General features: G+C 31.0%; 1 protein-coding gene across 1 annotated transcript; it reads left to right on the top strand.

The window, feature by feature from the left end:
* The first annotated feature begins 610 nt into the window (after positions 1-610).
* Positions 611-2,041, top strand: LOC123918270 (putative F-box/LRR-repeat protein 23). Its single transcript, XM_045970280.1, has 2 exons — positions 611-1,165; positions 1,471-2,041. The coding sequence occupies exons 1-2, from the start codon at positions 870-872 to the stop codon at positions 1,970-1,972; spliced, it is 798 nt and encodes a 265-aa protein (XP_045826236.1). The 5' UTR covers positions 611-869; the 3' UTR covers positions 1,973-2,041.
* Positions 2,042-15,236: the final 13,195 nt, after the last annotated feature.

The following is a 15,236-nucleotide window of genomic DNA, read 5'->3' as shown; positions in this document are numbered from 1 at the left end:
ATTTTGGTCAATTTTATTAATTTATATTTTCCATAAAAAAAATTGTTAATTTATTTTATGGTTTACACTTTCGTTCTCAATTTAACCTCTCTCTCTGGTTTCCCTCATTCTCCATTTTCATTCAGCATACGAAAATTGTGAAGGTACCAATCCTTAGCCACATATCGCAAGGTTATCAAACTTCTCACTGTTTTCTTCATTTTAGTTTTTAGTTTTTTCTTTGTTTTCTGTTTTCTGTTTTATGACTGAATTTAAGTAATCAACCTAAAAATTTTGTTGGGTTGGATGCTCAAAATTTGCAATCAAAGATGAACCTTATAACAATTTCGAAATAAATTAAAGTACATATCATTTGAAAAGAAGAAAAAATAAAACTTATATTGTGCTTTAGGGTTGTATTTCGATTTCATAAGCATTTACACAACACATAGCCACTGAATTCTCAATTTTTTATATAGAGTCTATTTGGATTGACTTATTTAAATTTATCTACCGACATGTTTTATGGAACTGTTTGGGAGAACTTGTTGAAATAGCTTATAACTAATCTCATTATTGTTTTCAACTTATTTTCATAAGTCCTCCAATTTAGCTTATAAAAATAGCTCTTAGCATATATTAAAAGAATTTATCTTTATTTTATTTTTTGATATAAAAATAGCTCACGTTATGATAATGGCTTATACTATAAAACTGCAAATATGGCATATATCCAAACAAGCCAGAAAATATATTATAGCTCTATTTCCCTTATATTATATATTCTATGTACCGAAATTTTATTGGAAACTGATAAACTTTTATTCTACATGGTGTTTCATTTTGAAAATGTTTAGGTATCAACATAGAACAAAGAAGGGGACAGAACAATGGGACCAAATTGGCTTGAACTTCCAATAGACATTACAAGAAACATCCTTCAGAGGCTCGATATCATTAACATTGTAACAAGTATATGTCTAGTGTGCCCTCTATGGTGGAATATCTGCAAGGATCCTTCAATGTGGCGCACCATTCATATGAGTAACAATGAAACTTCTCGTTACTCTGATGAGGATTTGGTTAATATTTGTCGTTATGCTGCTGAAAGAAGTTGCGGTCAATTGGAAGACATTGAGATTGTTTCTTTTTGCACCGACAACCTCCTACAATACATAGCTAGTTGGTAATATTATTTCCTTTTGCTAGGTTTCAAGTCTGGCCAAATTATTGATTCATTTATTTGTGGTGTTTTGTTGTATAACGATGGCTTTTATATTGAATAACGTCTTACAAAGTCTTGTTGCTTAGTTGTTCTTTAGCCAATTATATTGTATGTCATGTCCTTGCATTGCAATCCATACTGTTTTGAAGTCATTGGTCATGATTTATAATAAATATTATATGCATCCTATATTGAATTTTGAAATGTATATTCTTCTTTTTATCGGTCATTTTTGCCTTTCATAATTTTTCCCTCAAATCTTGCAGTGGAAGTCAGCTACGACGCATACGGCTTACAGATTGTCAATATATTTCATACAATCAATTTAGTGAAGTTGTAAACAAATTTCCAATGTTAGAGGAGCTTGACATTACATTTAGCAAGCCATGTAAGGGTTCTCTTGAAGTCATTGGTCAGAGTTGTCCACTTTTGAAATCACTGAAATTTAGCCGATTGATCAGCGAAGAATATATGAAATGGAATGATGATGCATTTGTTATTGCAAAAACCATGCCTGAGCTACGCCATCTTTCGATGATTGATAACAGACTCACTAATGTTGGGTTGGAAGCCATTCTTGATGGATGCCCCCTTCTTGAATCTCTTGACCTGCAAAATTGTTTTCTTCTTGATTTGAGGGGTAGTTTGGGGAAAAGGTGTTGTGATCAGATTAAAGATTTTGTACTTCCACCCGATGATGAAAATCTAGATATTGACTCCGAAGATGAAAATCAATTTGCAATGATGTTAAGTAATTTGCATGTTTGACATAGGAAAGTTTGATGTTTTAATTTTGCTTATTACTGTATTTCAATTTTCAAGAATAATGTGCATGGTTGGCTGGCATGCTTTAATAATTATATGGATTATCTTTTCCCTGCAATCATAGGAAACATATTTACCATGTCATGTTTTTATTAAGTATTTACATTTTGGATTGTTGGTTAAATTTTATAGTTAGATTCATTATTAATTTTTAGCATGGATTTTGTGTTAATTTAAAACTTAGCGTTCACATCCTACAAAAAAAAAATAGCTTATAACTATACTCATTATTTATTTTTAATTTATTTCCACAAGTTCTTTAATATAGCTTATGAAAATAGCTCGTAGCATATATGAAAACAATTAATCTTTATTTTATTTTCTGATATAAAAATAGCTCACGTTATAGATACCTGTTTATCATGATAAGGACTTATGCTATAATTAAATTGCAAATATGGTGTTTATCCAAATAAGCCATAAAATATATTATAACTCTATTTCCCTTCTATTCTATGAACCGAAAGTTTATTGGAAACTGATCATAAACATTTATTCTAAATGGTGTTTCAATTTGAAAATGTTTAGGTGTCAACAAAGATCAAAAAAGGGGTGACACAATGGGGCCAAATTGGCATGAACTTCTAATAGACATTACAAGAAATTAAACATCCTCTCGAGACTCGATATCATTAACATTGTAATAAGTGCATGTCTAGTGTGTCTTTTATGGTGGAACATTTGCAAGGATCCTTTCATGTGGTGCACCATTCACATGAGCAACAATGAAAATTCCCGTTATTCTGATGAGGATTTGGCTAAGATTGGTCGTTATGCTGTTGAACGAAGTTGCGGTCACTTGAAAGACATATGATTGTGTCTTTTTGCACTGGCGATCTCCTTCAATACATAACCGGTTGGTACTATTATTTCCTTTTTGTTTGCTTTCAAGTATCGCCAAATTATTGATTCATTTATCTGACATCTTACAAAGTCTTGTTGCTTAGTTATTCTTTAGCCAATTATATTATATCTCATGTCCTTGCATTGCAATCCATATTGTTTTGATGTCCTTGGTCATGATTTATAATGTGGTTCATTTTTGTTTTATTTAACTAAATAGCATGTATGCATGTATCATTTTCGGGTACATTTTTTAGCAAAATAATAGAAGCATCCTATTGAAATTTAGATCTGGCTGTCGATTATATTTTATGCATTTTGTGGTATTTGAATTTTCAAATATATATTATTCTTTTTACCAGTCATGTTTTCCTTTCATAATTTCCCCCCAAATCTTGTAGTGGAAGTCAACTACATCGCATACGGCTTACAGAATAATGTCAGTATATTTTATACAATCAATTTAGTGAAGTTGCAAACAAAGTTCGACTTAATTGCACTTTTAATCTCTTATCTTTATGTCAAGTTTCAAGTTTGTTTCTTATCTTTTAAAAGTTTCAAGTTGGTCCCTTATCTTCTTTGCATGTTTCATGTTAGTCCCTCCCGTCAAATTTTTCACTATATATTACCGTTAAATTTGGACACATGTCATCTTTCTAAGTGTGGTTTCTGTTTGCCACGTGGAAACATTTAAAAGATAAGAGACCAACTTGAAACATTTAAAAGATAATGGACCAATTTGAAACCTAAAATAAAGATAAGAGATTAAAAGTGTAATTAAGCCAACAAATTTCCTATGTTAGAGGAGCTTGACATTTCATTTAGCAAGCAATGTCAAGGTTCTATTGAAGTCGTTGGTAGGAGTTGTCCACTTTTGAAATCCCTGAAATTTAGTGTTGGCGCAGCAAGAAGCACTTATACACACACTTTAACCGCAAGATCACACACACACACACCTGCTATGGCTCAAGACTTACCAATGAGCACAAAACAATGAATCAAGCTTTTGCAGTTTCTTGGAATGAAATTGAAGAATGAATTGAAAGGGTTTTGAATGAGAGAAGAGAGTGATTGAGGAAGAAGAAAAAAGTCAATTTTATTCATCCACTTTGGGTCGGTTAATCAATTACACAAGGAGGGTACATTTATACTCCTTTACTTATGACACAAGTAACTAACTCTAATCTTAACAAACTCTAAACTTCTAACAAACTATAGTTAGTTATCACTAACTAACTAACAAACTAAATGAGACTAAACAATTTGAATTACACTTTGCTTAACATTTAGCAGAATATTCTGCGAATACGAATATATCAAAAATGTGGTCGGAGCTTGACATTTCGATGATTGATAACTTACTCACTAATGTTGAGTTGGAAGCCGTTCTTGATGGATGCCCCCTTCTTGAATCTCTTGACCTGCAAAAATGTGTTCTACTTGATTTGAGTGGTAGTTTGGGGAAAAGGTGTCGTGATCAGATTAAAGAGTTTGTACTTCCAACTCACATGGATGAACCTTATGAAGACCGTGTAACTGCAATGATGTTAAGTAATTTGCATATTTTGACATAGGAAAGTTTTTAATTTTGCTTACTGCACTTCAATTTTCAAGAACTATGTACACATGCATGGTTGGCATGCTTTATTAATTAGATGGATTATCTAATTCATAAAGTATGGTTAGATTCATTATTTATTTCTTGCATGGATTCTATGTTAATGTTTTTTTGAAGTATTAATTAAACTTTTGGATTAGTGGTTAAATTTATTTATGAAGTATTAAAATTTTGGATTTGTGGTTAAATTGGATGGTTAGAATCATTAGTGGTTAATTAGATTCTTATTATTTTTTAGGGTCTTGCTAACGAGTGCCCCCGGGGCACTCTTTAAGCATTCCATTTAAAGAAACTTTTTATTCAAAAAGTTAAACACTACAATTGCCAATGCGTTGACTTTACGCATTCCGAGAAAAATTCTATAAAAAACTTACTATTTAAGGGCTTAAAGAATGCCCCGGAAGCACTATTTAACATTTGCCTATTTTTTATTGGCTGCATTATACCTTGTTGGATCATTGACTATATCAATATGCAGCCATGGAAAGTCTCTTGTTTGATCTATATATCCAAATGTGATTTGAAATTTAATAGGAAAGGTTAGCTGCGAAACTAGATAATTTATGGAGTCAATATATTGAAAATTAAAATGTTTAACTTTTGAATAAATAATTTTTTTAGATAGAATTCTTAAAGAGTATTTAGAGGAATTCGTTAGTAAGACCATTAAAATATTAATGAGAGATAAAGGTTTAATTTTCTTTTTTTTTAAAAAAAAAATAGATATTCTATTTTAGAGATTTTTAAAAAATACAAAACTACTTTTTGTTTCATTATTATCATAAAAATAATTTTTTAAAATGCGAAACTCTTACACTTATAGATCCTTAGTTTATAAAAAAAAAAAAACTTAATTAGTCAAATAGTCCCTTAAAGATATTTTAGGTTTCACAATGGTCCCTTAAAGAAAAAAAGTCTGAATTGGTCCCTTAAAGACATCTTTGTTTGTCACATTGGTTCATTCCGTTAATTTATCAACCACAAATGTATTAGGTGGAACAACATTGAAGGTGGTCCACCATATACCACGATATATTTTTTAATCTTAACCATTGAATCTTTTTGAAAGAAAAACAACCATTAGATTTTGCATGTCCACCAGATCTAAGAGTGCACCATTACCAACAAATTTTTGTTTCAATTTCTTCCTCAATTGCTTCATCATTTCTTCATCTTCTTCCTCCATCCTTCATATTTTTTTCATAACATCATCATTCAAACCAAAATTGCAAAAACTCTTGGATGAACAGTGTTTTTGTGCATCATTTAACGTTTTTTTGCCAAAAACTAACGGAAGGGACCAAAATGATTAACAAAGATGTCTTAAAGAGACCAATCCGGACCTTTTTTTTTTCTTTAAGAGACCATCGTAAAACATAAAATATCTTTAAGGGACTATTTAGTTAATTAAGAAAAAATAAAAATAGATTAAAAAAAACTATTAGAATTAGCTTTTCATTTTGGGGTTAAAAATGAATATTTTTACATGGTTTTCTAAAAACATCTATAACTATTTAGCACCACAATTTTAAAGAATATCTTACATACTATAATGGCATGGTTGTTGCTCGTATTTCAAATCAACGATCATTTAATTTTTAAGACCCACACTTGGTACCACCAGTTAATGATATCAATTCTTAAAGCCTAATGTTTGGTTACATTGATTGAATTATTTTTGTTCCACTAAAAAGAATGCCTGATATTCTATTACTGAACCTCCCTAATTTCAGTTCATATCATATTGGATGTGTTTGTACATTTGTGTGAAATATCTGGCTTCAAAAGATTAATTAATGAGAAAACAATAGTTCAATATATATGGCTAATAACATTATTTAGAAAGTCTGGTTTGATCAATATTCAAATGTGTTTTTTATTTCACGTAGTTAATCTAGTGGCTAGAAATTTTACTCTTATAATGGGTGTTCAGAGTTTGAACCTCGTCCCCTGCATATAAAATGCGATATGTTCCTTACCAATTGAGCTTGTCAAGACAATACCCAAATGTGTTTTAAAATTTAATGAAAAATGCTAACGAGTATCTCGGATACTCTTTAAGAGTTTTAAATTAAAATTTTTATGAAAAAAATATATATTAATTTTTTTATTTGCAGGGAAAGAGAACCCAGTAACACTGCCGGCTATTGACAAGTGCAGGCAGTGCTGCCGCCTGCCGGACCTCCATTTTATTGAGGCCTAAAAAAATTTATTATAAGGTAGAAGGCCTTTAAAAAAAAATTAAAATGTTCATTACAAAAAGGAACCCGTGTTATTTTTTAATCTATTTTTTTATTAATTATTTAATTTCAGAGGGAGCCAATTGATCCAGAGTTTGGTCACGAGATAAATAAAATCTGACTAAGAATTGTTTCCACTAGGAATCGAACTCGGATTCTTCCGAAGGGAACTCATTAAACCACTGAAGTTCAATGTTTTTTTTTTTTAATCTATTTTTGTTCAACAAAATAAATTAAAAGATGTACTGAATCCAAGGTTGAAGGACGTCCATTAGTGTAAAAAAGGTAAAGAAAATACTAATTTTAAAAAATTCCTTCCTCCTCTCAACATATCAGTGAGAACACGATCCTACTTTCACAATCTCACTCTCTCAACACAGATATGAATATTTTTTAGGTTAGTGGCAAGGATGTTATTACGATTTAAATGAGAATTATTCTTTTTAATTTTTTTACATGCTTTATAGTAAAAGTCCATTTTTAATATTTGGGGCTGGATTCCAAATAGACATGACGGGCCCTGCCTGATAATCCAGAGTTTGATCAAGAAGTAAGTAAATTTTGGATAAAAATTTATTCCCACTAAAAATCAAACTCGAATTCTCCTGAATGATACGCCCTATGAGGAGCTCCTTAAGCGCTTGAACTCAATGCCTCAATTTCAATGCATTGAACATTAAAATATTTAACGTTTTAAATAAATAATCTCTTTAAATAGAAATCTTATAAAGTTTCATGGATGTACTCATTAATCGGACCCTTAAAATATTAGTGAGAGGTAAAGTAGTAGAACTCTCTTTAAAGTTGCATCATTAAAACAAAAAAAAATAAGCGAGTTGTTTGAAAATAATGTGACTTATTTTAGAACAAAAAATTACTTTTGGTAGGAGTTCACTGTTAAATATGCTCTTAAATTTTTTATGGTTGTACTCAAGAGATGAGGATATGCTCGATACTGGATAATCATATACGGCAGTGCCCAATTACATTATATATTATATTTACAGGATTTTCTTTATCTTATGAGGCTAAGGAAAATGAAACATTACCAAACCTATTTTATTCTTTTACAGGTCCAAACCTAATTTTCTGTAAGAGTTGTGTTTAAGCCTCGCTTGACAAATGCAAAGACTTTGCAACTAGATATAGTGTTTTGACTTTTGAGGTCATATAATTTGTCAAAGACTTTCCAAGTTTAAGGTAGATTTTATTTTATTTTTGGTTAAATCAAAAAGTATGAATTTTAAATTTGGACCTTCTGATTTAGATCAGATGACTAAACACTCAGACCGTATGTAGGTTCGATTACATGAAATATGGACCTTTTTTTTTTATTGGTAATAGTACTTATTACCTTGTACTCCATAATATATTTTGCTTATAAAACAACATTACGTGCAATATCACAATTCTTTCCTACTTTCTTTTATGTTACCATATATGCTTTTCAAAAGGAAACCAAATGTATAGTGGTTTTTTGCCTCACAACTCAAACATGTATTATTTGTTTGCTAAATAACTCTAATAAGATTTTAACTTCAAGTGTCCTTTTTATTGCTAAATAACGATCTAAATTCCTTTGTTTTTTGACGGAATCTAAATAACTTTGTTTTTTGAGGGAATCTAAATAACTTTGTTAATATATAGTTTATACATAAGGATTTGGCGAACCACCTTTAGTGAGGTCTTTTTCTGAATGAAAATATTTTTAATTTACAAGATTGAAATGTAATATTGAATTATTTTTTTCATAAGTTAAGACTCTTAACTTACACCGATATACTTATAATAATATAAAATAAAATACACAAAAATCAAAAAAAATATCTTATCAGATTTTTAGTGTTCTCTTTGAACTAAAAAGTCTTGTTTCTTTTTTTTTAATGGGGAAAAAATCTTGTTTCTATTTTAGTTGTGTTGTTAGTAAGTAAGTACTGTTATTTAATAGTGATTAATTAATCTCTATTAATTTGTGAGTTTGTTAATTAGGCAGGCCCACAGAGTGAGTTAGTTCTATTCTAATCAAATAAGTTCCAAAGAGTGAGATTTAAGGTTAAGAAGTGAATCTATATATATGAAATTGATGGCTCGATGAAAAGAGCATGAGTGAAGTTCTATTATGTATCAATAAACGTCATGGTTGGCTCTGGCGGCCATCGGCCATCGGCCATCGCTATGAGGGAGAGTTCTTTTTCGGGAATTACATCTACCAGTTCTTGATCTCCGTACTCCAAGATTGGTCTCCCATATGGTTTGGGATCTTCCTCCAGTGTCTTGCGCTCTATACGATGTTGGATGACTCCTTTCCCTGGGTGATTCCACTAGAGATGGATGCCACTTCGATTAATTAATGAGTCCATGTGGCTTCAAATGTAGCATTTACACGGGGAGCAGGTTGTCTGCGGTGGGATTTCCACCGGATTCCTGCAGTGACCATATCAGCCCCTAAAAGTCATTTTTGATTTAAATATCAGCAAACAAAGAAAAAATGAATAGTCAGGATTACTTTGGATAAAAAATTTTACTGGAGACAATCCTTTTTCATTTACATGGCATACGTCATTTGTCCAATCAACATGAAGTTGACATTAGAGACTAAAATTGAAAATGACAAAATGGTTAGACAGAAAAATAATGATAAAACTTAAATAGAGATCAATCTTAAAAAAATGTATGAACTAAAAATATATTTAATCTGATAGAGAAGGAATTTATATTGAATAATTTAAGAATTTTAGTTATAGTAGCATTTATATTAATTGGTGTTTTTATTTTAGTTGTTCTATAGTTGGACTTTCTTTGGCCTTAGGCGCATTTAGTTTATTATCCATTAGCACTATGAAAGACACCCAAAATGAATTGGAATGCTTTTATTTATCTTATTTTACTTTTCTTTATTTTATGTTTTCGTTTTGTTTTTATTAGGTTAGTTGTAGCTCTCTATCAATTGGTGTTTTATTCCTTGATCTTCACCACCTCCCATGGCTTATTCAAACCCTACTCGTCCTTATTATTCATGTCCCACCAATGTTGCAACGTTTTCTCCATTTTATTACTCCATTATTCCTCTCGCTTATTCCACACTCACAACCATTCCAAAGCTATCACCACACTCAAGCACACCATTTTCAACATATTCTCATCCATATTATTCACACATCATAACACTCATTTCAACTCCACACCTAACCATCGTCAACAAGTTTTCCAAGTTTTCCTTCGTATCCTTATCCTACTTGCGCTTCTGTTCCTAACAATGATTATTTACTACCAACATCAAAGGCAACATTCTTATTTACAACATGTTGCAACAATTTCAAGTGCAGAAATCAATCAAAAAACTTTGTATGAGATTTTAGAAGTTAATTTAAAAAAAAAAATCAAAATGATGTGAAAGATCATCTTGCTTTCAAAATCATCACAAGAACTTTCTTATTAAGTTAAAACTTTTAACCTGAACTTGAAAGAAAATCAAGAGAAAGCTAAAAAAGAAGGGGAAAAAATCACCCAAGAATATAGAAAGAACTAGAGAACCACCTTATTTGTCTTCCTTGTTGATTTTTTCTGGTTTATCAACTAGGGGGTGGTTTATGATCAATTTTGATCCAGAATCATCCCTCTTGATTGTTTTTCATTTCATTCTATTTAAATAAGTGATATCCACATATGTTTTAGGTTTCATTCGAGTTTTCTCTTTCGTAATTTTTTCATTTGGTGTTGTTTTAATTTCGTCTTAGTGCGGAGTTTTTTTTTATTTATCGTCTTAGTATGGTGTTTGTTTTGAATTTCTGTCGTGGTGCGGTGTTTGTTTTTGTTTAGATTTGCAAGTTTGTTTCGATCCAAATTTAGTGCAGATTAAATTATTTTAGCATCGTCAACGTTGCAAATCCATATACATGCATGACACTATTCCGAACATTTGAATTTTGTCATATAAATTGTAGGCTTTGACAATTTTGTCATATAAATTGTAGGCTTTGACAAAGACATTATGCTATTTTATGTTATTAACTCGGATGTTGTGAGCCTGTTTGCAGATTCATCCATATTAGTTTTTTACAAAATTGAATATATAATGATTTTGATTGATGTATTCCCTATGAATTTTGAATGAATGAGTATTGTTGTTTTTGAGTCAAAAATAAAAAGAAGAAAGAACCAGAGAACCATAGAGTTGAGGAAGGAGAACCACTGAAATAGCTGCCACAATTCTCTCGACTTTTGATAAGCACACCACCGTCGGATCAGTTTGAGAATAGGAAAAATAGGTATATGCTCTACTTCTGGTTCCATCACCTCCAACCATCGGATTTTTTATCTTCTCAACCGACAGATCTAAAATCACCACCCAAAAATGTCTCTTCTCCACTTCTGGTGTCACCACTGCCTGCCAAACCACCAGATCTACGCTCGCCCACAGTGAAAGGTAAATGAAAACATAAAGGAAAGACATTAAAGATAAATAAAAATAAAAACATTTTTTTATTGTTTTTGGATGTCTCCTAATGGTCTCAAAAACATTATATTTACCTACTAATAATGAACCCTAACTATTGTTAAAAAAAAAAAAAAAAAATGAACCGTAACTAAAACCCTAACTAAAAGACCCAAAAAGCTAAAAAGCCCAACTAAATAATAATTCAAATGAAAAAACCAACTAATATAAATACTAATTGATGGCAGTCAATTCTATGATGTTTTTAGTAGTAATTTAGGGTATTTTTAATAGCAATTGAAGCCCAAAAACAAGCAAATACCTGGAAAAGTGAAGTTAATTGGCCCAGAAGCAAGAAAAATGGAAAAAGCACAAAAAAAAAGGCAAAAACGTAATAAACAGCGCAAGTCATCGTACCTACGATGAGATTCAGCGTGACGCGATGAGAAGACTGTTTAAATTGAAGAAAATCTGCAATAAATCTTTTCCATCCTGACACGATAAAGGAGGTTGAAGAAAAACAGAAAATCTGGAGAAATCTTCTATCGTACCACGATATGATCCATCGTGGTCACGGTGAGGCAAAATTACACGCCATCGTGGCCACGATGGGTGCGTAGAAAATGCCCAAATCCAGCTTAAAAACTATAAATAGAGCTCTCATACTTCACTATTATTCATTCCAAAAATTGAGAGCTATTCAATATTCACTCTAGAGTTATTAGGAGAACTCTAAGGATGAGGCAAGGAGGGCCAAGGAACTCCAAGGCCAATAAGGTTTTTTTTCTTTATTGTCTTTGTAATTTATTTTTCCTAGGTTAGGTCGAGCAGATGAACTCCCTTACGAATGCTTGAGATATGTAACCCTGGTTAGATAAAGTTTATGCTCGATTGTTATTACATTATTTTCTATATTTGTCTTGGTTTTAATTCTTCATTCTTTAGTATTGATCACATTAATTGAATGAACCTAGAAGGAAATTAACTTATTCCGTGACAACAGCTTAATAAGGCAGACTGAAAAGACATTTCATCCTACCAATATGTGAGACCATTAAATTCAGTATCTGATGGTACGGGGGTAGGATTAAGATTAACACGTAGTTAAATTCGGCACTGATTTTAGGAAACCAAGCTGACTTAGAGAACTTGTTAAATTTTAAACTTCTAAAGGTAAGGACGCCCCTTCGAGGCTGGACCCGTTAAAGGTAATGACACGAGATAACGAAGGCTAAACCTAGACTAGCTTAATTGGTTCGACCTAAACAGATTGCAATAGAAGTAAGATTAGTAATACTATGCTTACTTTACTCAAACTTAATCCGGTACGTAGCTTATAACTGATAACAATATATAATATAACGCCGCTTACCAAGCAGGAGTAAGGGAGAGATTCGAAACACTTAAGCACACACACCCGTGTGGACACACACACACCTTTTTATTATTATTGTCCTTTATTTTATTGTTATTTACTTTTATGCAAAACTCTCTCAAGCAAACAAATAAAAATGTTTTAAATTATTAATTAAAAAAACAAGTTTGCGACGGTTTTGTAACCGTTGCAACCTCTACTATTAAATTTAGTGTTATTTAGAAAAAATCATAGCAACGGTTTGAAACCGTTGCAATAACAACTGCATCAGTTGTTACGATGGTTTTCAAAACTGTCACAAAGTTCTCTAGCGACACACAAATCAACTACGGTTGGACAACCGTCGCAGATGTGCAATTGTGACACTTTCAACTGTCGCAAAGTGCAATTTTAACCGTCACAAAGTACTTATTTTCTTGTAGTGCGAATGCAAAACACTTTTACTTTCAAAATTCCTAAGCGAAACTAGTAATTTTGACACAATCTCTGTGGAGAACGATAACTTATCACTTTATTAATTGATTGCGATTCTGTGCACTTGCAGAACCACCATCACTACTCTAACTTAAATTCCTAAATTATTTAATATAAATTCCTCCTCTATCTATAAAAAAAATAAAATTAAATTCCTCCTCTATCACTATTCAAAAAAAAATATAGTCTACACTACACCCATAAATTTATTAGTAATAAAATCTTGGTATAGGTTTGACCAAAAATAAATTAATTCCATAGTATATAGGTTTGATTCGGGTACCGACACTTTCCAAACATGTCAAGCCACATCAGCATCATCCCACACCCATTAAATTCTTTGACCATTTTAGAACTCTCAATTCTTTTTTGGCAAGAACTCTCAATTCTTAAGTGACCTACCATTGTCAATTTTTGAACTCAAGGTTCACAATGACGTTTGAACGTTGAAAGATGGAAATCATTTTAACACGTTACTACTACCATTTTTGGAAAGAAAATGGATAGGTATATAAATCAATATTTATTATGAGGTTTCTTTGTGATTTTGAATTTTTTTTCTTTGTTCGATTTTTCCTTTTTGACGAATTTTTGATGAATTAGTTAACCTGTGAAAGTTTAAGAATACTCCTAAGTGATAATTAGGACAACAACAAAAATGTCATACCCATCTACTAGGTGACCTCTCATTTTTCCTTTGATAACGTTTTTCGTAATATTTGATTGGAAATTATTTGCCCAAGTATAATCACTTAAATAGAAATAATATAGTAAGAAAAAAAAAATTCTAAAGTGGTCGTTAGATTAAATACATCTTTTTTTTGAGCTACTTCCTTCGATCCTAAATATAAACAAAAGTCAAAATGTATTTAGTCTAAATTTGAGCCAAATACGTTTTGATTTTTGCTTATATTTAAGATCGAAGGGAGTACTTATTTATGTTTTTTTTTTTTTTATCAAATTGGTCATTTTTGTCATAAAATATGTACGTTGCATGTTTTTCTCTTTCATTCAACTCTACACAAAAGTGCTTACATGTGGTTATATAAGGTTCTGTTTGATCAAATTGGTGTCAAATACATCTTTTTTTGAGCTACTTCCTCCGATCCTAAATATAAACAAAAATCAAAATGTATTTAGTCTAAATTTGAGCCAAATACGTTTTGATTTTTGCTTATATTTAAGATCGAAGAGAGTACTTATTTAAGTTTTTTTTTTATCAAATTGGTCATTTTTGTCATAAAATATGTACGTTGCATGTTTTTCTCTTTCATTCAACTCTACACAAAAATGCTTACATGTGGTTATATAAGGTTCTGTTTGATCTGCAAAATATAAATACTTGACAAAACACTACAAAACAGTATAAGACATAGTAATACAGGGTAAAGTTTAAGGTGTTGAAGAAATTTTATCTTTGTACGATGTTTTGTGGACAAAAAGTTATTTTGATATTTTAAACGATGTATGAGTAATTTTTTTTTGGTGTCATAATCACTTTTTTAACCTTCACCATTAAATGGCCATATTAACTCTTTTTAATTGAATTAGAATACAAAATGTTATAGTGAATACATTTTATGACTTAAAAATCAATTTATTACCAAAAAATCGTAAAGGACAAATTTTAAACAAAAAAATATAAAGGAATAATGTATTACAAATGCTAAATTTAAAGGATTGCGGGATGCATTTGGCCTTCGATACGAATCTTCATTGTAACTGAGTAAATTAAGATTTTTCTTACAAAACGAAATAAATAAGAATATTAAGATTTTAAATTTATATAAAATAAAAAATCAATATGATTTAGAATATAAATGGATATTCATGAGTGGATAGTATAATATTCATGGCAAGAAGAAATTACTGGCCGAGTCGAGGTTCGATACGCTCTCTGACGTTTCACGGCACTGCCCAAATTTGCGCAAGGTAGACTATCAATCGTGAAGTCCCAAGATAAAACAGGCAATTCAATAAAATACTGTTTTCTACGGCACTGTAGAAACGGGCAGAAAAACATCTTCTATGGTTTCAACAACCAGTCTAATATTGATATACGAATATCAATTAGAAGTGGCAACAACCACTCTCTAAAACAACAAGAAAACAAAAATATTTGAAGTAAGAAATTTCGTGAGAGAGAAGGAAGGAGATTTCGATTTGCATGTCTATTTAGATTCTAAGAATTGAAGAATATTTATAGAGCAAGAGAGGAACTG

Source organism: Trifolium pratense, linkage group LG3 (assembly GCF_020283565.1).
Source record: "Trifolium pratense cultivar HEN17-A07 linkage group LG3, ARS_RC_1.1, whole genome shotgun sequence".
In the NCBI taxonomy this organism is placed as follows: domain Eukaryota; kingdom Viridiplantae; phylum Streptophyta; class Magnoliopsida; order Fabales; family Fabaceae; genus Trifolium; species Trifolium pratense.
The sequence above is the reverse complement of the archived record's forward strand: the minus strand, read 5'-3'. Positions and strand labels throughout refer to the sequence as shown.

Bases quoted from the DNA above. Each gene is read 5' to 3' on its own strand.
- LOC123918270 (XM_045970280.1), top strand. From the start codon at position 870: ATGGGACCAAATTGGCTTGAACTTCCAATAGACATTACAAGAAACATC. The intron at 1,166-1,470 runs GTAATATTATTT...CAAATCTTGCAG, and splicing joins CTACAATACATAGCTAGTTG to TGGAAGTCAGCTACGACGCA.